This window comes from Sciurus vulgaris (genome assembly GCF_902686455.1).
Source record: "Sciurus vulgaris genome assembly, chromosome: 6".
NCBI classification, from domain to species: Eukaryota; Metazoa; Chordata; class Mammalia; order Rodentia; family Sciuridae; genus Sciurus; species Sciurus vulgaris.
The window spans coordinates 22,304,377-22,331,318 of record NC_136466.1 but is presented as its reverse complement, the minus strand read 5'-3'; the positions used below and the strand labels follow the sequence as shown (position 1 = coordinate 22,331,318).

Genomic DNA, 26,942 nt, shown 5'->3' with positions numbered 1-26,942 from the left:
TTTCCGCCTTTGTTTCCATTTACCAATCTCCTCTCATTCATTCACTCAACATACATATTTGAACATTTAGTGGGCACTTACTGTGTTCCTGCTACCTACTAGTGCCCAACATAGATCAGATCTCTTTGTTGAATGAATGAATAAGTCAGGGGAGGAAGAAAGAAGAGGAGGAGGAAAGGAACCAGGTTCTCGGACTCCTTTGGCCCTTCCAACTCTCACGTTGTCAATTCCCGTCTGCAAAACGGTGCCACCTCTCCCGCCATCCTGGAGCGCATCTACTCTGTCACTGGGGGAGGTAGATGCCCGCGTAGTCGTCCCAGAGGGGCGGGCCCCGCGGACACGCCCCCTCGCCTCCTGCCGCCGGCACTGGGCGGTGACTGAGCCGGGCGCCCGGCACCGTCCGCACCCCAGGAGGGCATGCGCCCCTCTTCGGGCGGCGGGAGTGCTGGGCCCCCAGCACCCGGAGTTGCCCAAGGCTCTGAGTGACTCCTCCTCGGGGACCCTCCCTTCTGGGGCACGTCATTCTCTCCACCCCTGGGTCCCGACCCCGGCGGCTTCTCCGGAGCTACGCCGGGACCAGTCGCGGCCACCTGCTCCGGAGCCGGGAAGCCTGGGGCGCCGTCGCCCACGCGTGGGTCCGTGAGCCCAGGGCCCCATGGAGCTGCGGGTCGGCAACGCCAGCTGCGAGAACGGTGCGTGCTGCAGGGCTGGGGACTGGGCGGGCTCCGCGCTTTGCATCCTAGCTCTTGCCACCCCTGCCCTCATCTCCTGCCGCTGGAACCAAAGGAGGGAAAGGGGAGGGTCTGTACCAGCTCATCCCCACCCAGTTCTCGGACTCGCCTTGATGATCAGGGCCGGCTGACTGAGACTCGACGTCCACCGTTGCAGTTGGGGTAGCCAGAACAAGAAACGGAGGAGACTGATCTCCTCGGGGTGTGAGTGTGTGTGAGAGGTGGGTGCATTATTGACAGGATCAGGCAGCCTGTGGGGAGCCAGGGTCGGGGCGATGCGGCTCAGGGTTAGTGTGTGGTTATTGCAGACTTCAGTATTTGCCAAGATCTGGTTGTCAATCTCCCAAGACAGGGGAGAGGAACACAAAGACTCTCCAGCCCCAAACCCACAGACACCTTTCAGAAAAGATAGGAGAAGAACCTCTGGCAAGGCTAAGGAAAGATGCTTGGCTTCATGTCAAGTTCTTACCACGAATCAGGTAGTGGACGAGGCCCTTCCCTGAACTATCTCATTTAATCCCTGAAACAACTCCAGCAGGTAGGTAGTGTTACTCTTTTTACTCTCCCTATTCTAGAGATGTAGAAATTGAGGCCCTAAAAAGGTGTTTGCTCAAGGTACTACAGTTGGAAAATGGAATATAAGATAGGGACTCTTGGATTCCAAAGTTTATACCTGTACTACTAGTCTCAGCTCCTTTCTTGTTCAGTCTCCACTGTCCCACCTTATCTTGGAACATCAGGTGGTGGGGTGCCTCCATTTCTCTAACTTCTGCCCTTCTCCATTGAAGCTTTCAAAGCCAGCCTGTTGAGTTTTGGCTGACTTTGGTTTCTTGAGCCACCAGGCAGCTATTTTCAACCTTACCCCTTATCCTAGGGAATAATGTGTTCCCCAGTCCTAGCACATTCTGGAAGAAGAGACCAGAATCATCTATCCCAACACCCATTTTTCAGATGAGCACTTGTCCAGAATTGGATTTCCTTTGGCTGTCAGCCTTCTCTTTATTTTCACCGAAATGGGAAAATTTGACTCAACAGAGGGAACTGAGCCCATGGGTGCTTCAGGCCTGGTAGTGACAGCCAGGTCCACAGAGTCCTTTGGCTCCACCACTAGAGATGCACCTTCAGGGAGCAGGGGAAGGAGGGAAATGGACTTGGCCTTGCTCGCAGGAGTTGCCTTCCTTGGCCCACCTCCTCTCAAGCTCTGGCTCATTTCCGGGACTCAGGAACTCCCCAGATTTGGCTGTTGGGCAAGGAGGACTGAGCTGGAGGAACAGGAGTGAGCAATGCAGAACCAGTCTGATCAGGGACTGCGATGATGGCTTTCTGCCTCATCTTCCCTCAGTTGTGACACAGGTGTTGGAAAGATAGGTCTCCTATTACAAAAGACATGTGGATATCTTCTCGTGGGTTCCAAACCCAACTCTACCACCAGGTGTTTGTGTGACTCAAGTAAATCCCTGACCTGGGTGGGCCTCAGTTTCCCCAGCTGAAAGTAACAGGGTGGGACTGGCTGTATTTGAAAGATTCTTCTAGCTCGGTTGTCAGTGCTTCTGTGTCATGGAAGAAAGGTCAACACTGCTCTCATTTTGTTCCAAAAGGTGCCACTCTGCTTCAGATGTGCCAAAGCAGGAGATTCCTGGCCTTGGACTTTGGGGCTCTTCTAGAGAGTGGCTGGGTATTCTAGTTTGGTCTGAAAAGTGCCTTGTCCAGTCTTACATCCTTGGCATTGGGACCTGGGCTTCTGTGACACATCTTGAGAAGGCCCTTCTGCCTCTAGAGGTCACCAACTCAAATGCCTAAGAGGTTATAACAAAAGTGACTGAAGGGAGACAGGTAGACTATGAGGAACTGCAGGCAGCATGTCCTAAGGTCAACTGCTGCCAAGGGGCAGCCATATGGGATGTTATGCCCAGTGAGGTAAGCAGATCTTTTGATTTTCAAGTGTAGCACCAAATATGATCATCTTCGTGGGAGAGTTCCTTTTTTTTTTTTTTTTTCTTATACTGCATATTGAACTCAGGATTGCTTTATCCCTGAGCTAAATCACCATCACTAACTCTTTTTTTTTTTTTTTTTTTTTTTTTTGAGGCAGGGTCTCACTAAGTTGCTGAGGTCTTCCTAAGTTGCCCAGGCTGGCCTAGAACTTGCATCCTCCTGCCTCAGCCTCCAGAGTAGCTGGGATTACAGCCATGTGCCACATGCCAGTTTACAGATTCATATTTTAAAATAACTCTTAGGAAAGCAGATGGGGTCTACTGCCCCGCTTGCACCCTGCTTTACTGGGGTGACATGGGATGTGGTTGTGATCATGGGCTTTGGCATCAGATGCACTTGTATTTTAATTTTGGCTTCACCATTTACTACCTGTGTAGCTTTAGAAAGAATACCAAAATTAGTTTCTTCAACTAAAAACCTAGAAATGATCATCATGCCTGTTTACTGGTTGTAAGGAATCCTTTTGGAAAACTCAACAGAGGACCTTCTAGATGGTGCCCCCGAGGAATGTTGAATGTTTCTCATTCTGCTTTACTGAACTTCTGTAGCTCAGTTTTCACTAAGCGTCTGGCCCTTGTTCCCTGGCCTGTCCTTGCTGTCGTTGGTGTCTGAGTCAGATGGGAGGCCAGGTTGGGCTGGCTCTAGGCCATGAGGGCAAATTCAGACACTCAGGGACTCTGGGATTTGGAGAGCAAACTAAAGACAGCATCTTCATGGGGTGGCAGGGACATCAATCCTTTGGTGGACCAAAGGAGGCCCCAGCCACAGAGGTGTCACAAGCAAGATCCAAGAATGGTCAGTTCCCACAGACAGGAAGTTTGTCATCGTAGGCTGGAAGGGGCTCATGGACTGTCTAGCCTCACTCCCCCGTGCTGTCTATGACCAGTCCCTCATTGCAGCTAGAGCTTAGGGGCATGAAAATAGAGAGGCTCCTGTGTGGGATCACAGGCCATTGGAGACCCACATGTGCAAAGGCTGAGAGGGGATTCTGGTGGAGGGCAGGGGGTTGAACTTAATGATGCCTGAGAGCTTGGGGGACGCTGCCTGGTGTTTGTGACATCAGCACTACATGTTGGAGTTCTGTAGTCTCGGTGTGTCCTTAAGCAAGTGATCTGATCTCTCATTACCTCCATTTCTATGTCTATGAAAAGGGAACTAAAGGCATCATTCATTTGACAGATAGCTGTAAAATTGATATGTTCATGCAAATAAAGCCCTTAGCCAGGGTGACCTTTTAATGCACAATCATTATTATTTTTAGCTGGGGCCCAGTTTGTGGGTGGAACCCTGGAGCGAAGCATGAGCTCGGAAGCAGTGACCAGTTCCAAGAATTTTCAGGTGTGCACATGTCCCCAGCATGACTGTCACCACGGTCTTCTATCTAGGTTCCGTGATCAGTCTCTACTGCTCCTCCCAAGAAGTTCTGTGTCAGATCGTCGGTGGCCTCAGCCATGAGGTGCCCAACAGTACCACCTTTGACAGCTGGCAGGAGAGGATCAGGAAGAACTATGGCTTCTACATCGGCCTGGGCCTGGCCTTGGTGTCCAGCTTCCTCATCGGCAGCAGCGTCATCCTCAAGAAGAAAGGCCTCCTGCGACTTGTGGCCACAGGGGCCACTCGGGCTGGTAGGATCATTGGGGTGGAGAGGGTGGGTGGGGCACAGGGCAACTGAGCCCACAGCTGACTTCCCCTCACAGAGATCAGGGCTTAAGTCGGAGAATATGGCTGAAGATGGGCACTAAATTCTCAACCCTATTGAGAATCTCAGCCACCAACAGGAGATCTTCCTTTACAATCCAGCAATTCCCAAGAAACTTGTGACATGTGCATTGATGTAAAAATAGAGAAAGCCTCAGTATCAAGATTCAGATACTCCAGGCTTAGTTAGTCCTGCTTTTGCTTCTTACCAGCCATGTCATCCCAGACGAGCCACATCTTCTCCCATCAAATGGCAGTACCAATGTCCTGGCCCACCACAACATCAGACCCTGGTGTGCCTTCACTTACTGTCCAGTTGAGCTCCCTCTGGTCCATAACACAATTACTGAGTCTCTTTTCACAAGGGACTTGAATTTTTTGGAAAATGGACTGTGTATCCATGAAATGATTATTGAGAAAATATCTACTGCTCCTCCCAAGAAGTCTTGTGTCAGATCATCAGTGAAGCCCAGATCTGGGGGGTGGGCATAGGGAAGGTTTTCTAGAAAAGTCAGTCTTCAAGCTGAGACCCAGATGATAAGGAGACAGCAAGGAAAAAGAGGAGGAAGACTTGATGTTCCAGGTAGAAGGAACAGCATGTGCAAAAGCTCAGAGGTCAGAGAATTAGAGTGATTCTAGAAACTGAAAGTAGTTCAGGTTGGCTGGAGCTTTCAAGGGTGAAAGCCAGCTCGTGGATGCTCCTGCAAGGTGGGCTGCAGAGTATGAATGCTATTGTTAAGTGGATGAGAGGTTTTAGGCAGAGGAGTGATGCGGTCTGATTTATGTTGGAAGGTCCCTGGCAGCTGGGTAGAGAATGGATTAGGGCACAAGACTGGAGGTGGGAAGACCAGTTAGGTGAGCAAGAGGATTGCACTGGGGCCTGGAAAATGGCACGGGGGATGGAGACAAGTGGTGGATCCTGGAGATGGTTTTGGGAGGCAGAACTCACTAGCTTTGCTGTTGACTGGTTGCAGGAGTGGGTAAAAAGAAGTCAGATGACTCAGTCTTCTGACTTGAGCAGGGGGGAGCTGATGGTGCTATTTTCTAACGTGAAAAGTGCAGGTGGAGGAATGAGTTTGGGGGAAGATGATGTGTTCAAGTTTGGACGTGGTCAATGAATGTTTCTGCAGGACATCGTACTGTGGAAGTAGACCATTAGGGTTCCGGTTCTGGCTCCTGCATCCCTGGTGATGGACTCCTGGGCAAGGAACATATTTCTTTCTGCATCTCAATGGCATTATCTAGACAATGGGTATAAGAATAATGGCAGCCTAAAGGGCTACTCAGAAGACGTGTATGGGTTTATTATCTCTTATCTGAAATGCTTGGGACCAGAAGTACTAGGAACTCCAGGCCTTTTTTTTTTTTTTAGATTTGGAATATTTGCATTTGCATAATAAAATATCTTAGGGATGAGATCCAAGTATGAACACAAAATCCATTATGTTTCATGCACACCTTGTATGCAGAGCTGGAAGGCAAGTTTATACATTGTGTTTAATAATTTCATGCATCAAAAAGTTTTATTGTGTTGTATTTCTCACTTGTGGCATCATGTCAGCACCCAAAATGTTTTGGATTTGGGGAGCATTTGGGATTTTGGATTTTAGGATTAGGGATGCTCCACATGTTAAGAAAGATGCTTGACACAGAGTAGGCAGTGGTATTGACCTTGCTGTTGTCTAAGGGGGGCTAACAGATCCCCTGTGTCCTCCAAGGTGAAGAGCTGTGACTTGCAGGGTGGACATTGGAAGCAGTGGCCATGACTACTCTATTTTTCACTTCTGAGCAAGTGTTTTGAAGACCAGCGACCTCCCAAAGCACTAGGGAAATGTCTGCTTCTGCTCAGGGCAGAGCAGGGGAAATACGACTGACCACTCAGAAAGACACCTTTCCTGGAATCCCTTGTTCCCTCCAATCTGTTACTCCAGTATCTTCTGAAATTTCAACATTTAGAGGTAAAATGTTCTCAGAGTTTTTAACATTTGGAGGAGGTCCTGACCACTTCTGGAAATGGATGGAAGCAAAGGATGTCCTCTTATTTAAAAAGTATGGGCATTCAAAAAAAGCAGCTTATGATTTTTAGGTTTTCACAGAAAACTGGCTCAGGCCCATCCATTATCATCAATCATCATCGTCATCGTCACTGATATTTTTGAGCATTGGCCATGTGCCAGGCCCTTAACCAAGCAGACACAATTCCTGACTTTGTAGAGCTTCCATTTTAGGGGAGGGGGAATCCACAGAAAATACACAGATCAATGAATTTATACATGGTATGTACTGTGAGGGAGAAGAACTGGTGTTATGAAAGAGAATCCTAAGGGGAATTTATAAGGGGATTCGGGACATCCACACTCACAGATCTGCAGCGTGAGTGTAGATTTAGGCAAACACCGGCAGCAAGTGCATTCTGGATACAGGGAAAAATATGTGCAAAGATCTTGAGACAGGAAAGAGCTAATGGTTTTTGAAAAACTGAAAGAAAGGAGAAGAGTGACAGGAGGCATGTTTGGTAGGGTGAGCAGGGCCACCTATGCATGGTCTTTTAAGGATTCTGGACTTCATCCTAAAAGTAATTGGAAACCATTGGCCAGCTATAAATAGACATTTACATTTTTTCAAAGACCACTGGCTGCTGTTATTAAAAGGACAAATGTAGAACCAGAGCTATCACTTGCCATTGCCTCAGCCTGGACCAGAGATGGTGGTGCCTTTGAATAGGGGGAAGGGAGTAGAGTAGTCATGTGTGAGACAGAGTCAAAAGGATGGAGTGGATGCAGAAGGAGGGGGAGAGAGAAGGGTCAGGACCAATTCCCTGGCTTCTGGCTTAAGCCACTAAGTACATGGAGGTGCCATTTATCCCATGGATTTCATTTGACAGGTGGGTGGGAAGCATTTAAAATCAACCATTTAGGACAGAGATTGAGATGCCTGTGAGATGTCAGGGAAAGAGTTGGATATGCATCTGGGCCAGGAAGAAAGGTCCAGGCCACAAATAGGAAGTGGGCACCATGTATAGATGGTATTTAAAGCTTTGGGATTGGATGAACCCACCCAAGAGAGGTCCTAGAACCAAACCCCAGGGGCCACAGAGCAAAGGCAGCATTAGGTAAAGAGCCTGAGAAAGTGTGGCCAAGTTTAACTTGGTGTCTGTTTCCTTCTACAGTGGACGGAGGCTACGGCTACCTGAAGGACTCAATGTGGTGGGCTGGATTTCTCACCAGTAAGTGGGTTCTTTTGCTACTAATGATAGTGGTCGATTGATACCAGGGATGGAGATGAAGGGAGGGGTGTATGCGGGCATTGCTGTTTCTATTATAGAAAGTATGAACCCAAGGCCAGATTCCTAGAGGGAAATCATGAAAACTTTGATATCTTACTCTCATCTCAGATGGTTTTCTCTACTCAACATCAGTTTCCATCCATGAAGCATCAACCCCCAGAGAGGTCTGTACAGAGCTGATAAGGATAAAGGTTTATTTCCTCAACTTTCCTTGAAATACAAGGTGATAGGTTCACTGCTTCTTAACAGCGGACTCTTAGATTTCTACATGGTAGAAGCCAGGATCCCAAGGCCACTTCCCCACTCTGGACAATTCATCTGTTGGCCCACTTAGACCATGCGTGTCTGACACTTCCGGTGTGCACACTCTCACATTCCCCTCTTTTCCATCACCCTCTTTCCTATTAAACCCTAATTCTTTTGAGTTTCCACTAATACCTTTTATTTACTATCCCCTAAGTCAGTTTTGATCTTTGCCCTAGTCAGAGCTATTGCAGTGACCATCTGCTTTCAAAGGGGAGACCCAGGTAGCAAAGAGTTGGAAAAAAAATTACTTACGGGCATTTGCAATTTGGGAACTTAGATGGGGAGAATTTAAGTTCTTTGGGATCTCAAGCTTTTCTAAAAACCTGCCTGTTGGTTTAGACTGTCCCATGGATCTCCTAGGAAAGAGGGCTCTATGGACTACTGGTACCCAGAGAATCAATAAATGTAGCTGTTGCTTTGTTTAATAATTAATGCTGTCTAGATGTTACCTTAAAGATATAGACCAAAACGTGGGCAGTCCCTGAGACAGGCTTAACCATGTGAACTAGAAACCGAGACGTTGAGGAGGAGGAGGAGGAGGAGCAGCAGCAGCAGCAGCAGCAACTACAACAGCAGAAGGGGAAGAAGAAGGAGGAGGAGGAGACTTCTATTCACAAGTCCTGCAGGTGGCTGGACCTCAGCCTTGCATCTTTAAAATGGAAAGATTTGGTCAGGATAGTCAGGGAGAAGGCAGAAGGATCAGGATTTTAAGGAATGCTGATCTGGGATTCTAGAGATGATTGGACACCGAAAGAAGCAGCCTCCACCCAGATTCATCTGGAATGGAGACGAGTCCTTGAAGTCACCCTGTGTCTTTTCTCCCTTAATTTCCTAGTGGCTGCTGGAGAAGTTGCCAACTTTGGGGCCTATGCTTTTGCACCTGCAACCGTTGTCACACCGCTGGGAGCGCTGAGCGTCCTCATCAGGTTATTGTCACCTCTCTGACCATCTCCAGCTCTTTTCTGTTTTCAGTTTCTTGAGGCCTGGAATTACCAAGTGGGACTAGTTTCATTCAGGGGTCTGGGTTGGCCCCGGCCCCTAGAAAGAGGCAGTGTGCTGTTCAGAGCTCCGAGCTTTTGAATTGTTGGCTGCCACTGGCCTCAGCATCTCCTCAGCTGATGGGTAAAAAAAAGGCAGGTCAAGCCCAAACCAGTTGTTGGGGCTCCCATGCCAGTAGGCTGAACGTCTCCTGTGAATATCTGGTGCCCTGATAGAAGAAGCACGTGAAGTAAGAGCATGAGCCCCAGATGAACACCATCTGAGTTCTAATCCTCACTGGAACGCTCAGTAGTTCTGTTACCATGGGCAAATCACTCCATCCCTCTCAGCCTGTTTCCCATTTTCAAAACCACGATGCTGGCAGTACCTACCTGGAGGCTCTGTTCTGAGGACTGCTCATGATGCTGCCCAGGAGACGTTTAGGACAGAACTGGTGCCAGAGAACCACCACAGCCATCTGTACTGAGGACATCTGTGCTAAATGTTCTACGTGTGTTCCTTATCCTAACTCATTTAACCCTCACAGCATCCCCACCTGAGGTCAACAGAGGTGAAGCAACATAGGCAAGGTAACCAGGTTCCAAGTGGCCAGCCAGGCTTCCACCCAGGCTGCCTCCAGAGTTGGGGTGCTTAGGTGCTATGCCACGTTGCCTCTCAATAAACCCTCAAAGAATGATTGATGGCTTCTGAAATAACTGAGGCTAAGTCTGGGGATGTGGCTCAGAGACAGAGCACTTGCCTAGCATGCCCAGGGCCCTAGGTTTGATCCCCAACCCCACAAAAATGAGCTAATTACTAAAATAAAATAGTTGATACTAAATGGTGTGTTTCTCACTACCCCCTCTCCTCCTGAGCTATACACAGAGCCAGTCCCTCTGTGAGGAAGGCGGCTTTGATTTGGGGGCTAACCTTGGAAACCTGGTAAATCCCAGCCTACCACACCCAGTGCCCATAGTTTCCTCTGTTTAGTTTTGTCATCTTGATGACAATTTTGCAACATCTACACAGTCAGAAAACAAATAGGACCATGACTCAGACTGTAGGACTGGCCCCGCTGATTTCAGCTGACGAAGCAGGGGTACCTCCCTATTGCATATCTGATAAGTTTACAAATCCCCACTCCCAGGAAGTTGGAAGAGGCATGAAATCCTGCATCGTGTGACCTGCCTGTGCCATCAGGCTGTTTTGAACAAAACGTTGTAGGTAAATGTTTGAGGCATTTTTAGAGGAGAGATAGGAGACAGACAAGGGAATTTAGACATCAGTGTCCTCTCTCCTGACACTTAGAACCAAAATTTTTTGAGGCTAACAGGATCCAAGTACAGCCAACAGATTTCATCCTACAGTAATACCACCTTCATTTTAAAAAAAAAAAAAAAAAAGAAGCATGCTCCAGTCATCAGACCCAGCTTGACTGATTTCCCTATTCCTTCACCTCTGCTGTCTCATCTAGAGGATGAGAGAGAATAGAAATCATGTCACCAAGGAAGAGCAAGGAACTGGAAGTGTTTTATTCAGGAAAGTGAAGACTCAGGGAATTCACAAGGATCTTCTTCACTGAGGTGTAGAGGTAATGAGATAGTTGAGCTCAAATCCTGGCTCCATTGACTTACCAATTTTACTTCTATGAGGTTCACTTTTTTCTCCTCTATAATGTGGGGACAGTATATTTTACTTCACAAAGAATGGTGAGATGTTAGTGAGATAATAAATGGAAAGTTCCTGAAACAGTACAGTAGGGAAAATATGATCAAGACACAGTGTCTAGTACTGTCATTGTGGTTGTTCATATTGACATATACACATGATTTTTTCTGTCTGACCCGAGGAACAGAAATGATACAAGGAGTAGAAATTTCTGGAACATCTGTTTGTGGTGGTTAACTAGGATGGACCTACACATAGCCATACTACAAGGGATATGACCACTGGGTAGAAATACAAAATCTTTCCTAACCCTTCAGTTTGCAAATGATTTCTGTCTCAAAAATAAAGAAATCCACTTTCCCTTCTTTTCCTCCAACATGCACTATAACCCTCCCAGAAATGAGTTTCTGTTCTGAACATTTGGGGGAAGTCTAGCAAAGCTTCCACATCAGAGAATGGTGAGCTCTGATCTGCTGCACTCTGAGAGTGCTGGCTCAGCCCCACTGTCTCTTCGGGCTGTCCTGACCCCTCTCTCCCACTTTCACGTGCAGTGCCATCCTCTCCTCGTATTTCCTGGGAGAGCGTCTGAATCTGCTGGGGAAGCTGGGCTGTGTGATCTGCGTGGCTGGCAGCACGGTGATGGTGATACACGCCCCTGAGGAAGAGAAGATCAATACCGTGGTGGAGATGGCTTCCAAGTTGAAAGACACAGGTAGGCTTCCAGCACGGGGGAGCAGAAGGCACCAGGGGCTGAGCCCTGGGGAAGGTCTCATCGACTTCCGACCATCTCCGGTCCACCCATGCAGGAGAAGGCGAACTAAAGGAGGCAGGTGGCGGGTTCCTGTTAGCAAGGCGAGCTTGTGGGCTTCCTAGACCCATGTGTGCGGATACCACTTACTGTTTATTATTTAGCAGACACTGTCCTAAATTCTTTATATGCATTCTCACACTGAATCTCACAAAACCCTACGAGGAAGATCCTATTGTTGGTCCATTCTACAAATGAGGAAACTGGGGTCTTCAGGGTTTAATAACTAACCCAAATTATTGAAAGGTTTGAAGCTGGGACTGGAGCTCATGTTTGTCTGACTCAGGAGCCACCTCCCTGGGGCCCTAGATGCTGTGTGCATCCTTCACAGCTGGGGTGACCTAATACCTCCTTCCTGCAGGCTTCATCGTGTTTGCTGTGCTTCTGCTGGTGTCCTGCCTTATCCTCATCTTCATCGTCGCCCCACGTTACGGGCAAAGGAACATCCTCATCTACATCACCATCTGCTCCGTGATCGGGGCCTTCTCGGTGACTGCAGTCAAGGGTCTGGGCATCACCATTAAGAACTTCTTCCAGGGGTTGCCAGTGGTGCGGCACCCTCTGCCCTACATCCTGTCCCTCATCCTGGCACTGTCCCTCAGCACTCAGGTCAACTTCCTCAACAGGGCGCTGGACATTTTCAACACCTCCCTCGTGTTCCCCATCTACTACGTGTTCTTCACCATGGTGGTCGTGACCTCCTCCGCCATCCTCTTCAAGGAGTGGTATAGCATGTCTGCCGTGGACATCGTGGGCACCCTCTCCGGCTTTGCCACCATCATCTTGGGCGTGTTCATGCTCCATGCTTTCAAAGACTTGGAAGTCAGCTGGGCCAACTTGCCCCACACGCACAGAAACCCAACGCCATCTCCCGCCCCAGAGCCCACTGTTATTAGACTGGAAGATAAGAATGTCCTTGTGGACAATATAGAGCTTTCTAGCACTCCATCACCAGTGGAGAAGCCCAGAGTATTTATAATCCGTTCTTAAAGCTCGGAATACGTGCAGGTACAACCTGACCTCTTGATTTTCAAAAGAGGGTTACTTTCAGCACAACTGTTGCCCATGGACTGATTTTTCTTGAGATGTTAACTTATACCTCATCACTGTTTCTAGGAGAAAAATAGCCACCCAAGGAGGGGTGGTGGCAGAAATTCCTGGAAACAGCCTCAGTGACCAAATATCCTAGTTTACGTTGGAGCCAGCAGGTCCCTTGGGCCTCCCTTCCCACTGGCTCCCTTGGCGCCATCTCTGTGTTGGGAAGAAGACGGAATGTGACCTGTTGAATGTAGCACAGTCTAAGAACTTTCCTGAGATATTAGTCATCAGGAAATCCTTTGCCCCAATTCCCCTTCTGAGACTGAATCGCCATTCCTTAGCCCAAGAATGAAATAGAGCTGGCTCCTGGAGGCTCTGAGACCAATGTGTCAGCCTCCCATCCAGAGGCTGACAACCAGTGTTGCTTTTGCCATTTCCTCTTGGAGACAGAAGCAGGACTTCAGTTGACCTTACTGTGAAAGCCACCTGATGTCTCAGGAAAAAATTTCAACTAGCCAGTTCTCTAAGCACTCTAGCCTGGTGGTCAGCATGTTGGTGTCCATCTAGTCCCCTCCACTGCCACCCTTTCCCTCTCTGTGACTGTCCCAAGGAGTCAGTCACTAAGACAGACAGGCAGTAATTTTAGAACTCCAAACAACAACCAAAGATGCGCCACAGACAAACTCTGCTGACCAAATCTGATGTCCTGTTTGGCTCTACTCTGGACAGAGACAGCAATTGCACTGCTCTTACAAGTGATCTGGCTGGAATTGTGCTGGAATTCAGCAGAATTCCTTTTGTTCTTTCTTTCAAGGAGTCAACCCACAATATGATTTGGAGAGGTGGGAAGAGGCATGAAGAGAAAAGTTGAGGGTTGGCAGAAGGCTCTGGAAAGCTCTCTGGAAACCAGGGGCTCATTTTGGGGTTTACTCGTGTGCCCAACCAGGTAAAAAGGGTTCTGGGTCATTTCTGGGCTGCAGCCTTAAAGGCTTGACCAGTGGAATCAGCTTTGAATCTCAGTGACCGTGTTGGGGTACAGGCTTGGCCTGGTGTGCTTTCTGGAGATGCCTAGTTTGCCACAGAGTCCCTGGTTTCACTGATAAGTTAGCTGCCCACCCCAGGAAGCAGCATGCTGTGGCTGCTCCAGCACCACCAGCTAAGGGGGCTGTCTTCAGTCCCCCTACATTTAGCCAGAAGCATCGATATTCCTCCCTGTCTCCTCTTCCTCTTGCTTCAAGAATATGGGAGTTAGTGCAAGAACCATTAGAAAGGGAAGTTAGGAGCCAGTTTTCTAGAAGATTTAAACCTCAGCCCCCAGGTGGGTGCAGAGCCTCCCTTATGAACCCCCTACTTGTGTGCTGTGTTTACATCTTACGCCTTATGTGAAGCTAAGCCCAGGCCGAACTCTTGCTGGCCTTGGCACTCCAAAGGCTCAGTGGACGGACAGACTGGCTCTCTGCATCTGCAGCCCTGCACCTCCAGGTTTTAATGAATGTGTTCTGTCTGTAGCTAAAATCAAGACAACACATTGGATCTTGAAAATGGGAGTGAGCTGAGGGCCCTGGGGGTGGGGACGACAAAGTCAAGAATAAAGTCTTTAAAGTGTGTCTACTTGATACTTGCATCTTGACCTTCCTGGATTGTGGAGGAGTTCAGTCAGTTCCTTTAGTCTCCATCTCTAAAAGAACATGGCTGCCAGGAAAAGCCCTCCAGAGTCTGCCATGGATGCCCTCCCTGGGGCGGGAAAGGTCGTTTTGGGCAGAGTTCATGCCTGGGCCCTCAGCAGGCACCAGGCAAAGCAGACATTCCATATGAATTCTCTCTTCAACTCCTCACAAAGCCCCAGGGTAGATATATTTTTCATCCACAATGTATATGTGAGGAAAGGGACTTAGAGAAGATAATTGCCCAAGTTCACACAGCCAGAGAGATTTGAAGTTAACATCTGGTTCTAAGCCCATGGTCTTAACCACCAGGCAGTGTGTCTCCCCAAAAGACTAACCTTACACTTTCCTGCATAGTCTGATACTACTTTATTTTCTTGAGATCTGTGATATCTCTCCATCTGATATAAGACTAGCTCCTTAACTGTTTATCCTTTGTACCTAGCATACAGTTGGAATTTTTTTCTTAAAAATCAACTGAGGGCTGGGGATATAGCTCACAAGGCCCTAGGTTCAATCCCCAGCACTGAAAAAAAAAAAAAAAAAAAAATCAACTGAATTTGACTAGGGACCAGTTTCCAATCCTTGGCACATCCTGTTATAATACTAGCTTGGTAAGCAGAAGGACTCTAAAAGTGACATAGTGAGCACCTTCTGAGCACACAGCTAGCTGACTGTGGACACTGTTGTGTGCTTTCATACAAAGCAATTTTCAGGCAGGTGTTTAGACAATCAACTTATAAGGAGAAACTCAGAAGGCTCACAGTTTGGGAGGTTCCAATCCGTGACTGGAAGGGCCTGTGGCTTTGGACCTGTGTCGAGGCAGCGCAATGGTAAGAGTGCGTAAAGCAGACCACTCATAACTGGGAAGCCAAAGAGAGAACAAGGAAGAGGCTGGAGTCCCATTTCCCTTTGGGACACCCTTGATGGCCTTCCCAATAGGCCCCATCTCATAAAAGTTTTACCACTGCCCAACAGCATCTCCCTGGGGAATAAACCTCCAACACAGAGGGCTTTCGGGGACATTTGAGATCCAAACTACAGCCATAGTCTTCCTATTTCCAAAAGGAGACTCAGAATTCTGACATTTATCTTGGCTCACACATCTTGTAAGTGGCAGAGCCAGGATTTGAACCCAGATGAGTCCATCCAAGTATTATTGTTAACCAACAGATGACTATCAACCCAGAGGGCTGGGTCGATAGGGCTGGCCAAAAGAATGGACAGTGTCCTGTAAAACAGGCAGAGGTGTTTGGGTGGGGACTCATTTCATGAGCCTGAATGTTAGTCATGAGAGCATTTGTGTTTAGATGCCTTTAATGTCCTTAGGTGACCTCACAACCAGGAGAGCTTAGAGAAGTATCATCAGATATCAAAGATCCTCTCCCATGATTTCTGAGAGATGTGAAGATTAAATGAGATAAAGAATGTGTTTAGTGTCTTGCGGGTGTTAAGTCCTCACTGAACACTGCCCCACTTACTGCCATCATTAATCCACCTGTTAGAGAGCGTCAAGATTGAGTTAGGGATCAAGCGAGAGCAGGAGGGCAGATCCCTTTGTGAACTGGGAAGAATTGATTGCGAGCTGGTTTATTCTGCAGGGCTCTGGAATGAGCACATGCAACCTGGCCCTGGCTGCACCTATCTACCCAACCAGGAGACCTTGGGCAAGTGTCTCTCTAAAGTATCATCCCTAGCAGTGAGATGAGGGTCTCAGGCATCTTCTAAAGTGTAGGAGGAGAAGAAGTGTAACAGAAAATCCAAGGTCCTTCAGGCCTTTAATGACCCAAGACCCAGTTAAACTAGACCAGTTTCTATCTGGGTGCAAAGAAAAACAGTCCCCTCTCCTGGTCGTGGAAACCCCCACTTTGCTGTGACTTGAGGTCAACCATAATGGCCTTGTAGGCTGGACTGATGGTCTTTGTGGGAACTCTTTCTGAGGAGAGCGCATGTCATGGATCCTACCTGGTCCAAGGAGTGAGACATTAAAACAATCACACAAAAGAGTTGCCAAACCAGATAACATTCCAAATGACAGTTTGTTTTAATTAAATACAAAGGAAAAAAAAAAAAAAGGCACATGGCCCATTCAAGTATTTTGCATAGATGTACAAATATTGTAAACAATTAATAGGTGGATAAGAGAGAAGAGGATCTGTTTCCCATTAAGCATCTCCCAAATAAAAAGAGAATTCACATTGCCCTGGATCCCTAATGCATACGTACACACAGTGGGTGGTGCGAGGGGACGTTCAGAGGGTGGCTTTGGGGGAGGTGGGCTTGGATTCTGCAGAACTTCTCCTTAGCAGGCTTCCTTAGGGATGGGGGCCCCTTTCCAGTTGGCATTCCCGTGGCTGGCCTGGGTGCCCAGCAGAGCTGTTATACACATATTTAACACACGTACTGGCTTTAGAACTGGTCCCCAATTTTTATGAAATGCAAGTCTTCCATACCCTCTGTCAACTAAGAAGAAATTAGGCCATACCTAAGGGGAGGCTTTATTGCAAAGGATTATTGAAGGGTGACGAGGGGTTATTGCGATGGGGGGGGGGGGGTGCAATGCAGAGAACACTCAGACCTTGAGATCTGTGAGAATCTTAGAGTTGAGGCAGGAAAGAGCTTTGCTCTTCCCCCCCCCCCCCCCACCGCGGTGCTGGGGATCGAACCGGGCTTCACTCTTATAGACAGACGTCAACATGGAGGAAAGGAACCGACGGCAAGCAGGTAGTGCCACTTGAGTACACTCCCACAGAGGTGGAATGGGGGCGTCTTCCTGAGGTTTACATTCAGAGATGGCTCCAAGGCCCACAAGAAAAACATCCCAGGGTCGTAAACCTGGCAGGAGACTCGTTTAACTTCTAAGAAGACTTACATCCTTCTCTGTCTGAACAACCAGCATGTTGACCGATAGAACAAACTGGAGTGAAGCCTCCCCACTCCCCATCAGACCCTGAACCGCACCTACTCTCAGCCCGAGCCAGAACACAGCCTATCACAGTCCTTCCCCAAAAAGACGGGGACAGAGACTCCCTTGAACACAGTTCTTCCCACGTAGCCATGTCCACTCCTCCTAATAAAAGAAAAGGCCTGTTCTGTCTGGGCCATGGGATGCTTGTGGATTTGGGGTCCGTCGGTCTGAGCATGCTCCCTGCGGCAATGGTACCCCCTTCCGTATGGCAATATTCTCATCTCTTGTGATAATCCTTTGGATAAAGCCCTCCTTTCCTAAATCCAGATGTATTTGTACTGGAAACCTCCCGGCAGTGCTTTGGGCAGAGGAGTGACCCAGGGATGCTGACCGGCCCTCTTCTCCCTGGCAGCCTCTCTGGCCTGCTGAAAAATGACTCCCAGCTCCCTGGCCAGAGCCAGGAGTGACATGGTAAGTAGAACTGGCTGCCAAAGTTTCTATCAAATTAAAACAATTCCACCATCTTCCAGTTCACAGTATAATTTTATGGGATGGAGATGGTATTAAAAAAAAAAAAAAAGAAAGAAAACAAAAGGGAAGGGAACAAGAACCAGGGCCTTTCCACTATGGTTCCAAAGACAGTGGATTTGGGGTTCAAAAGGCTCATGCCATTACCACGGCCGTGGCATGGTCACTTCAGAGCGGCCTACCCCCCGATGTGGGGGAGAAGGGCTGCACCAGCCACTGGAGCATCCAGGCGACGTGGGTTTGGTTGTTGATTTGCGAGGGATGGGGGTCCCTTTCCTGGGACCCAGCCTGGAGGCACGGGCATTGGGTATAGCATGCTTAAATGGAGGGCTGTGTCCTGCCTGAATCTGGCAGTAAGAAGGCGGGGAATGGACATGGGGGACGGAGGGCCCAAATACTGTAGCCACCCTGAGGGAAGAGAAATGCTTTTTCCTGAGATCTTTCTAAGCCCACCCCATGTGTGTCCCCGGGTGTGCATTCCACACGCCTACCTGTCTGCAAACCCAAGAACATCAGCTCAGCACCTACTACCTGCAGAGAACTGTAAGGAGGCCCTCAGATGGTGGGTGGGGAGTCCAAAGCTTAGCCCCCTACTTTCGTTGTGGTTTTCAAGAGCAAGAAGGTGGGAGGTCCCTGGAAAACCCTCTAAGGAGGGAACAGTAGGCCAGCTCCTCTCTGGAGAGCCGCCCAGCACCTTTCTTGGGGTGGGAGACAATCTCTCAGAGACCACTCCAGCTATGCTGTAAAAATTGGCTTACTAGCAGAGCACCCCCCAGCCCTCCTCCTGGGCTCCAGACAGGATGAGGTCCTTGGAGCTCAGTCCCCCATCTGCTCAGAGCTCTTTCTGTGAGGGTCAGGTATGGGCAGTGACCAAAGGAGAGCACAAAGGAAGTAGACCCCAAAAGCCTGGCTGGAGGAAGGGGAGGCTGCCCCTGCTCAGACTGTTCCACGGCAGTGATTGACAGCGGCCTTCTCCAAGGGTCTCTGATGCCCCTCCCTTCACTACTACCGCTGCCACCCCGGGGGGACCTCACCTAGATGTAGGTGAGGGAGGATGGAGGAAGACCCTCACCCTGTTGAGGTCACAAACACAAGGAAAAACGAAGCTAGGCCCCCGTAGCCAGGCCCCAAGTCCACTTGGGTCAACACTCTTGAGATCCAGTGCAGGAAATCCAGTGGCCACCCCATGAGGCAGGACCCTGACTCATAAGTCACAAGCACCTGGTCGCTAGAAAGTCAGGACTTCTGGGGTTCCACTCACCAAAGCACCATGTGAGAGAGTGGGTCTGAGGCGGGAAGGAGAAGGTAGAAGCGTGGAGTGCAGAACAGGACATGAGGGCAACCAAGAATCACCAAGAGTCCAGTGGCAACCTTTGGCATCACGGCTCAGAGGAGGCCCAGGTCTGGTGCTCCCCCTGCTGTCTACATTGCCTACAAATAGTACCTGTCGGAGTCAGTGTGACCCGTGTGAATCAGGGGACTCAGGCTTGGGAGATAGGGGGCAGAGGACTTGGCTTGTCACATGCAGCCATATAGCCAGGAGCTGTCACTGACTAAGCCCTGGGTAGGGCCACAGCAATGGCTGGTTGGACCCTTCCTCAATCCCTAAAAGCTAAAAGGGATGGGTAAGGGCCCAGCCTCTGTCCAGCCTAGGATCACCCAGGAGGCAGAAGCAGTGAAAAGCTCTCACACGTACCCTCGTCTTGGGCCTGGATGGACAGCTTCTTCAAGCTAAGCCCTGGCCAGAGGGGCTGAGCAGGACTTTTCCCAGTTGGCTCACCAGCTCAGATGGTGGCGTCCTTCTCCATGGGCACCTCTGAACTGGGAGAACGGAGGGCGAAGCTGCCACTCGCCCTCCGCCATGCTCTCCCCTCCCTACCCAGGGTTGTATATTGCACAAAACAACATTTAGAAGCCATTGGATAGTAGTCCTCTGGGCCTCCGAGGAAGCCGAGGAGGCGGAAGTCAAGAAGGAGAATTTCAGAGATGTGGTGGTTCCAGGAGGAGGCCAGGAGCTGCTGAGAGGCGGCTAGACATGCTTCTTCCAGATCCCGTGGTCCTGGATCCTGTGGTGTCCAGAGTCCCCAGGAAAGCAAGAACCCTCTAGGTGGGTCTAGATTTTGGAGCTGGTCACCCCAAAAGCTCTCTGTGATCGGTATTCAGGAAACTGTGGAAAGAAGAGAGAGGCAGGGAGAAAGAAATCGACTCAATGCCTCTGTGGGGGATTCATGGGGAGCTGTGCTCTTGCTTTTAACAGATGGGAAGGGCAGATACATCATCCGCTAAGAAGAAAGTCTTCTGGCAGAAGTCCCAGACCACCAGCCTGTGCAGGAGGTGTGCTGGGGCTTCCCTGGCAAGAGGAGGGGCCCACTTCCTCAGCTCGTGCCTTTCACATTCCCAGGACTCGCAAGCTGAGAACATCAGCCCCAGAGAAGAGGTAAGGGGAGAGGCCAGTGGCACCAGCCCACCACAGACCTGGTGGTTTATACACACTAGCTGCCCGATCTTCACAGTCTCCTTGGGGGCCGGTCGCTGCTGCTTGTTTCTGCCCTTTTATAGATGAGCGAAGGGAGACTTGGGAAAGGGCCATGCAACAGGTCTGGTGCAGACACAGGTAGAAGTCACCATAGCTCAGGCTCCTAACCACCCCCTTTTACGTGAACCTCAAGCCCCATCACTAACTTCAGGAACAGTCAAGCAGGTGCCAAGAAATTCTAAGCTTTTGTCCCTGGCTTTCACTGTGGAAGTTCCATCCCGACAAGAAGGAGGCACTGATTTGTTTCCTTGACCACACACTTGTCCCCCAGTGGCCTCTGGGACTTGTGTGGACTCACCTTCGAGGCAGGTACTGCCAGAGGCCGGGACTGCTGAGGGCCAGCAGCAGAGGGCCTAAGCTCTGAGGCACCTCCTGGTCTGGGGAGGGTCCTGCGGCCAGGCACAGGGTTCGCAGGGAGCGCCTTCTGGGGTGGCCGAGGCCTAGAGAAATCCTGGAAAGAAAGAAGTAAGCCTCACTTGAAAGGCAGAGGGAGCCATTTGAAAGAAAATGTCCCTGATATCTTACAGATCAAAATCAGATTTAAAAAAGGCATAAACTGTATGGTCCCATTTTAAAAGTGATCACGAGTATGTGTATGCATAACGCGTTTATATGCTCAGGAAAAAGCCTTTTGGAGAGCAAGTTGGCAGTAGCTATCAAAATTAGAAATGATCCTTCTTTGATCTGATGATTCCATTTCCTAGTATCCATGTCAGAGAACTATGTGGGCACAGGGCATAAAAAAGAAATTGTAACCAGCTGGACACGGTGGTCCATGACTGTAATCCCAGCGGCTAGGGAGGCTGAGGCAGGAGGATCACAAGTTCAAGGCCAGCTTCAGCCACTTAGCAAGTCCTTAAGCAACTTAGTAAAACCCTGTCTCAAAATAAAAAATAAAAAAGGCTGGGGATGTAGCTCATCAATTAAGCGCCACTGGGTTCATCCCCCAATACCGAAAAAGGAAAAAGAAAGAAAAAAATTATAAAGATGCTTCTTGTTGTGCAGCAAAGGAACCATAAATAACCAGCACTCCCACCAACTGAGAAATCACTAAAATTATGAAGTAAATTATATGATGCAGCACCCAAAAGTAGGTTGAGCTGAGCGCAGTGGCACATGCCTGTAATCCCAGTAGCTCAGGAGGCCGAGGCAGGAGGATCACAAGTTCAAGGCCAGCCTCAGGAACTTAGCGAGGCCCTAAGCAACTTAGTGAGAACTTGTCTCTAAATAAAAAATAAAATGGACTGGACTTAGTGGCTGAGCACCCCTGGGTTCAATCCCTGGTACACAAAAATTTTGAAAGGTTGATATGGGCTGATGTGGAGAGATTATTTAAGAATCACTGTTAAGTAGAAGAGTCTCAAGTACAAGCTGCAGTGGATCTTTTATATAAAACAGATCACCATGACCCCCACCTAATAGAGAAACAAATAGGGCACAGACCACACTGATAACAGGTTACACCAGGATGGGGTATCGGTGGGGGCAGGGGTCAAGGAGGACATTCAATTGTTTTACCAAGATCAGAGGTATACTGCTAGGAAACTAAAAATAAAAATTTTAAAAAGAAGAAACAAGATTTTTTTTTTCACATGGGCTGTTTATAGGTGGCAGAATGAATGAGGATTCTTTCTTTTATGTGTTAACATCACCTTTACCCTTTGCCACCTTCTCAAGACTTTTTCCCCTGATTACCTTATTTAAATTCAAAACATATCCTAATCTACTTATTTCTTTCTTTTCATGCCATTTACCCCCTCCAACATATATACAATTTATTTATTAAGTAGTTCTATTTTCTGTCTCTCCACCCTCTGCTAGAATGGAATCAGGGCCAGGGGTCCTTGTCCATTAGGTTCACTGATACATCTCAGGCTTTTGGACAGTGCCTGGTATACAGGAAGAACTCAACATAAATTAGATGAATAAGTGCACTAAATTTCTTGCAAGTAATATGTATTTCTGCACTAGTTAAGTTTTTTGAAATAGATATGTATTTCTTATGTAGCTGGAAAAAAAAATGTAAAGGGACAAAGAATGGACCACCCCAAAGCTGGCAGCGTTTAAGAGAAGCCAGTTCCTTGATTTGCTTCCTTCGCTGAGAAGGTCACTAACGGGCATAAAAATGGGCTGAAGTCAAGCATGCAGAGAGGCCAGGAACAATGCAGAGGACCAGGATGTTCTGCATGAAGCTGGAAGAGAACTGAGAGCAGAAATAAGCTCAGAGAACAGGAAAAACCATGTTCTCCTGCCCTGGGGACAGGAACCCTCCCTTCCCAAACTGCAGTAGCTGCTGGAGGCCAGGAGAGACCTTCTAGGGAGAGTGACAGTGGTTCAGATGTTGACTGAGGTTGGGAAAATGCAAAATGAGCCACTAAGGGGTTGCTCTCTGGGCAAGGAGCCTTACCAGAATGTCTGCACCAGGCCTCCGAGGCAGTGACCTGCCACAGGCCACAGCTGACAGGACCCAGCTTGGCTCTGCCAGGGTCTCACAGCACTGCTTCCTGAAGCAGCCCCAGACTCAGGGTCCCCCTCCTTACAGCAGTCAGGCTGCACAAGCAGACACCAGGTGTCATCCCAGGCCAACCCCCCCTCTGCAGTGGGTCCTCAAGTTCTGCTTCCCTTTTCTTCTCTCAATCTCTCATCCTTTCCACTCTTCCACTCCCACCTCAGTGCAGGCTACCACCATCTTTATGAGGACAGCCTTGAACCCTTCTGAATAGTGTGCTCATCTGCCATCAGAATGGCCCTCTCAGTTCCTGCAACTCTTTTTTTTAACTGAAGTGCAATACACACCTTAGGGCCATCTGCCATCACAGTCCCCCTACAAGGATCCTGGACCAGGAAACCCTTTTCCTCCCGGCCTCACAGTCTAGCTACCCTCTGCTCTTCCTTCATGCCCAAGCTCAAGTGCTACCTCCCCATGGAGGCCTTTCTTTTTTGGGGTACCAGGAATTGAACCCAGGGGAGACCTGACCACTGAGCCACATCCCTAGCCCATTTTTGTATTTTATTTAGAGACAGGTTCTCACTGAGTCACTTAGTGCCTCACTTTTGCTGAGGCTAATTCTGAACATGTGATCCTCCTGTCACAGCCTCCCAAGCCGTTGGGGTTAGAGGCATGTGCCACTCTGCCTGGCCCAGGGAGGCCTTTTGGAGCACCCTGCACCCCTCCTTCACAGCACTCACCACTGTCACAGCTACTTGCACCCCAGAGCCTCCTCCCCAGCGGAAGGGCAACTGCTGGCTCACGATGGCCCATACCTGGGCAGAAGCACAAGAGTGGGAAGCACAGAAGAGGTCCTGAGTGTTCAGCCCCTCCCTGCCTCTCCAGGGGGCCCACGCAGCCCAGAGAGGAGGGTGCAGCTCATGTCTGGCCTGAGACTAGACAGGGTAAGTGCCCCCAGGATGGGGAGTGGGAGACCTGGTTCAAGTCCTGGCTCCTGCACTCACAGGCCCTGTGAGGCTTAGCAACCGGGTGAGAAAGGAGGGTAGAAATAACTCACTTCTTGGAATGGCTCTGAAGCGGGAGACAGCTGGCCACATTTTATCCCCATAGCTTCCCCTCAGAGCATCTGCCCCCACTGCTTCCCTTGGAGAAACCCCCAGCTGGGCCTCACATCCAGGAGAGGCCAAGCTTGGGATCTGAGTGTTGGGACACCTGTCACTGGCTGGGTCACTTCCTTCTGGCTACAGCAAGGGGGCCAGAGCAGGGCACCCACCCAGCTGGAGTCCTGCTGTCCCTGACACCTCCTGACCTAGACACCTCCTGACCCTCAGTGCCTTGGGGTGGCACAGGGTGACGCAGGCCTGCATTCCTGGAACAAGCCTCCAGTGCGGGTTTGTAGGAACAACGTTCTAAACAGCCTACTGCTCCCTCTTTCTCTTCCCCCTTAATCTCTACCGGGTTGCTTCCTCTCCCTCACGCCTTTCTCTTTCCACTGCATGTTGAATTGTTCATTACTCCCTTCAAAAAAAAAAAAAAAAAATTCAAATGTTGAATTCCTAACCCCCAGTACCTCAGAATGTGACCAAATTTGGAGCTGAGGTCTTTAAAGAGGTGATTAAATTAAAACAAGGCCATTAGGATGGGCTCTCATCCAATCTGGTGTCCTTGTAAGAGGAAATAAAGATACAAAGATACCAGGGATACAGAGGAAAGGCCCGGTGTAGACACCGTGGGAGGGTGGCTGTCTGCAAGTCAAGGAGAGAGGTCTCAAGAGAAGACAACCCTGCCACAATCTTCATCTTGGACTTCAGTCTCTGGAACTTTGAGAAAATAAATGTCCATCCTTCCAGCCACCCATTCTGTGGTGTTTTGTTATAGCAGTCCTAGTAACCTAATACTCTCCCATCTCTTGTGACATGAGCAAGGCACTGGGGGTACGCAGACTCTCCAACAAGGGGGTGATAGTGACAGATACAATTTGGGGTGTCAGGTACTATGAAGTAAGTACAAAAGCACCAAGCTCAGATCTAGGGGTCAGGGGAAAACTGGGCAGAGTGGCATCTAAAAGAACACCCAAGGGCCAAAGGGAGCTGGCCGGACAGAGGACAGAAGGAGTGGATCAGGCAGAGAGGAGAAGTGCACCAGGGACCAACAGGAGTTAATTCTGGGTGGAAGGTAGGTAGTGGCTTGTCATAAAATAGGCCAAGCAAGGAGGAAATGCCCTGGTTGAGGGGCTGTCTAGGGAGTATATTTCTCTGTGCTCACTGTTCTAACCCTCTCCGAGCCCCCTGGATTCACCAGATTGCTGGAAGGGCAATTAATTCCAAGTCCATCTTCCCAGATCCAACACTGCATATCTCCAGTGGCCTTCTATGGGCCATGCCCTAGACCAGAGCTACTAAGAATCCACTTACCTGGGAGAGAATGCAATTTGGTGCAGGGGGCACAGGCCGGCTTGGGGGAGGCCTCCTGGTTGATTCTTTTCTCTCTACTTGAAACCCAGTCCCTGGGGAGTTTCTGGTAGCCCTGTTCAGGTGTACTGGCAATGGTGCAGGTGGGGACCCGCCATGCAGATAGTCTGGAGGGGGCCGGGGAGGAGGCTGGGAGGGCTTTCTCAAGGTTTCAGGGGTGTTGGTCACCTGTAGGCACAAGACGAGGATCCTCAATGCATTTAAAAACTCAGGGGTACCCTGTGTGGGCATCTCATTGAGACGATCAGAGCCCAGAGATAGACAGATATGCTGACTTGTTACAACCCTAGGTTTCTAGGGGTCAGGCACAAACTTGAAAGCCATTAGTGGACATCAAAACCAATTGCTTTGTCTCTCAAGTCTTTAAGATGGCTTTTATTACCAGTCCCATGGGCCTACAGAGACACTTAGGAAAATCCAACAGGGTCCCCACGGATAAAGGAGAAGTAGCAAAACTCAACAGCTCCAAGCTCTTACCTTTCGCTTGCCCTGGGGTGTCTGCAACTTGAAAGTTGGGTTGGCATGACCAGTTCCACTGTTCTGAGACACCCTGAAGGGACAGCTAGAAACAAGGAATAGAGGAGGAGAAGAGGGGATGTTCAGTAAGGGCCAGAGACAGAGTCCCTCTCACCCAAGCATGGCCAGCCCACTGCTAAATCTTCCCAAGTCTGCTGTGAGGAAGTGGGACTGGTCCACTCTCAAATTCTGTCTCCCTAGGTAAGGACATTTGGCATGGCCAATGGAGAACTCCTAAGCAAAGAAAGTTGGCCTTTCACAAAACAGAGCTTTCTAAGCGCCTTATCTTCACCTTCTGAAGATCTTTCCTCCCTAAGGAGACACAGGAATGTCAATCAATTCCCCTCTGGCATGGGTGTAGAAAGATCTGGGATTAAAAATTCCCTCCAGGACAAGTGTGATTTAATAGGGGACTCAGAATGTACATTACAGTATTCCAAGGAAGGCGTCACTTAAAAAAAAAATTCTTCCTAGGGTCGATGTCTAGCCACCCCTTTAATGACTTGGGCTTGGGCTAGTCATTTCTCCTCTGACACCTCAGTTTCCCGCTCTTTAGAATGGGGGACAAATCAATTAGATACAGGATGGCAAATGATTTTATTTCATCTTCCAACTTCAATTTCTGGAGGCATTCCACAGAGGATTTGGATGTGATGACCAGGCTCAGTGGGGACTATTACAGTGAGAGCATCTAGTAATGTCTGGCATGGTCACAGCGCATGACACAAGGGAGACGGCAGCACAAGCTCTACATTCATCTTCCCTGAATCAGACCCACCAGTACCACCACCCTTCCAACGCACATTGCTTACAGAGAACTTTGTGATCCAGAAGGGAACCCCAAGTCACTGGTGGCACCCTGCCCTACCTGAACTGCTGCCTCAGCTTGAAGGGGAGGGTGGAGGGCTTGAGCTGGCCCAGCTTGTTGTTCTGTTTGCAGCAGTAGTACATTAGCATGAGGACCGCCAGCAGGAAGAGGGCGGAAAACACTCCCGCTATCACAGGACCAGCACCTTCCAGAAAGAGAGCCCGCGAGAGAGTGAGAAGCTGCTTGAGCTACTGCAAAACAATGTCTTCCTGATTCTTCTTCAGATATGATTGGCATTTCATTGGCATTGCTCATTTTAGCTTATAAATCTCCTGGGACACCATTAATATTAGCTTAAATAGCCAATCAACTTGCTTCATGCAGACCTTATAATATAAATCTATATATATAATAGATTTATATTATATATTTATAATATAAATACATTATATTTTTATAATTATTTTTATTTTTTTATAATAATATAAAGTGCCAGGGGCACTTTGGTTTAATTGAAGAGATTCTCTTTTGAGGCAAGCAGATCAAGACCTATT

At 48.9% G+C, this 26,942-nt stretch overlaps 2 protein-coding genes across 3 annotated transcripts in view; one reads left to right on the top strand and one right to left on the bottom strand.

The window, feature by feature from the left end:
• Positions 1-361: 361 nt before the first annotated feature.
• Positions 362-14,119, top strand: NIPAL4 (NIPA like domain containing 4). The gene is made up of 6 exons (XM_079145450.1): positions 362-692; positions 4,112-4,351; positions 7,594-7,650; positions 8,852-8,942; positions 11,214-11,374; positions 11,832-14,119. The coding sequence occupies exons 1-6, from the start codon at positions 656-658 to the stop codon at positions 12,458-12,460; spliced, it is 1,215 nt and encodes a 404-aa protein (XP_079001576.1). The 5' UTR covers positions 362-655; the 3' UTR covers positions 12,461-14,119.
• A 2,713-nt stretch (positions 14,120-16,832) lies between these two features.
• Positions 16,833-26,942, bottom strand: part of ADAM19 (ADAM metallopeptidase domain 19) — an 83,492-nt gene continuing 73,382 nt past the window's right edge. For both annotated transcript variants that reach the window (XM_079144730.1, XM_079144731.1), the window contains 5 exons: positions 26,449-26,593; positions 25,542-25,626; positions 25,008-25,232; positions 20,443-20,595; positions 16,833-19,775 (listed from right to left, as the gene is read on the bottom strand). In XM_079144730.1, coding sequence (XP_079000856.1) covers positions 19,722-19,775; positions 20,443-20,595; positions 25,008-25,232; positions 25,542-25,626; positions 26,449-26,593 — 662 coding nt within the window. In that variant the 3' untranslated portion in view covers positions 16,833-19,721. The remainder of the gene's footprint in view (positions 19,776-20,442; positions 20,596-25,007; positions 25,233-25,541; positions 25,627-26,448; positions 26,594-26,942) is intronic.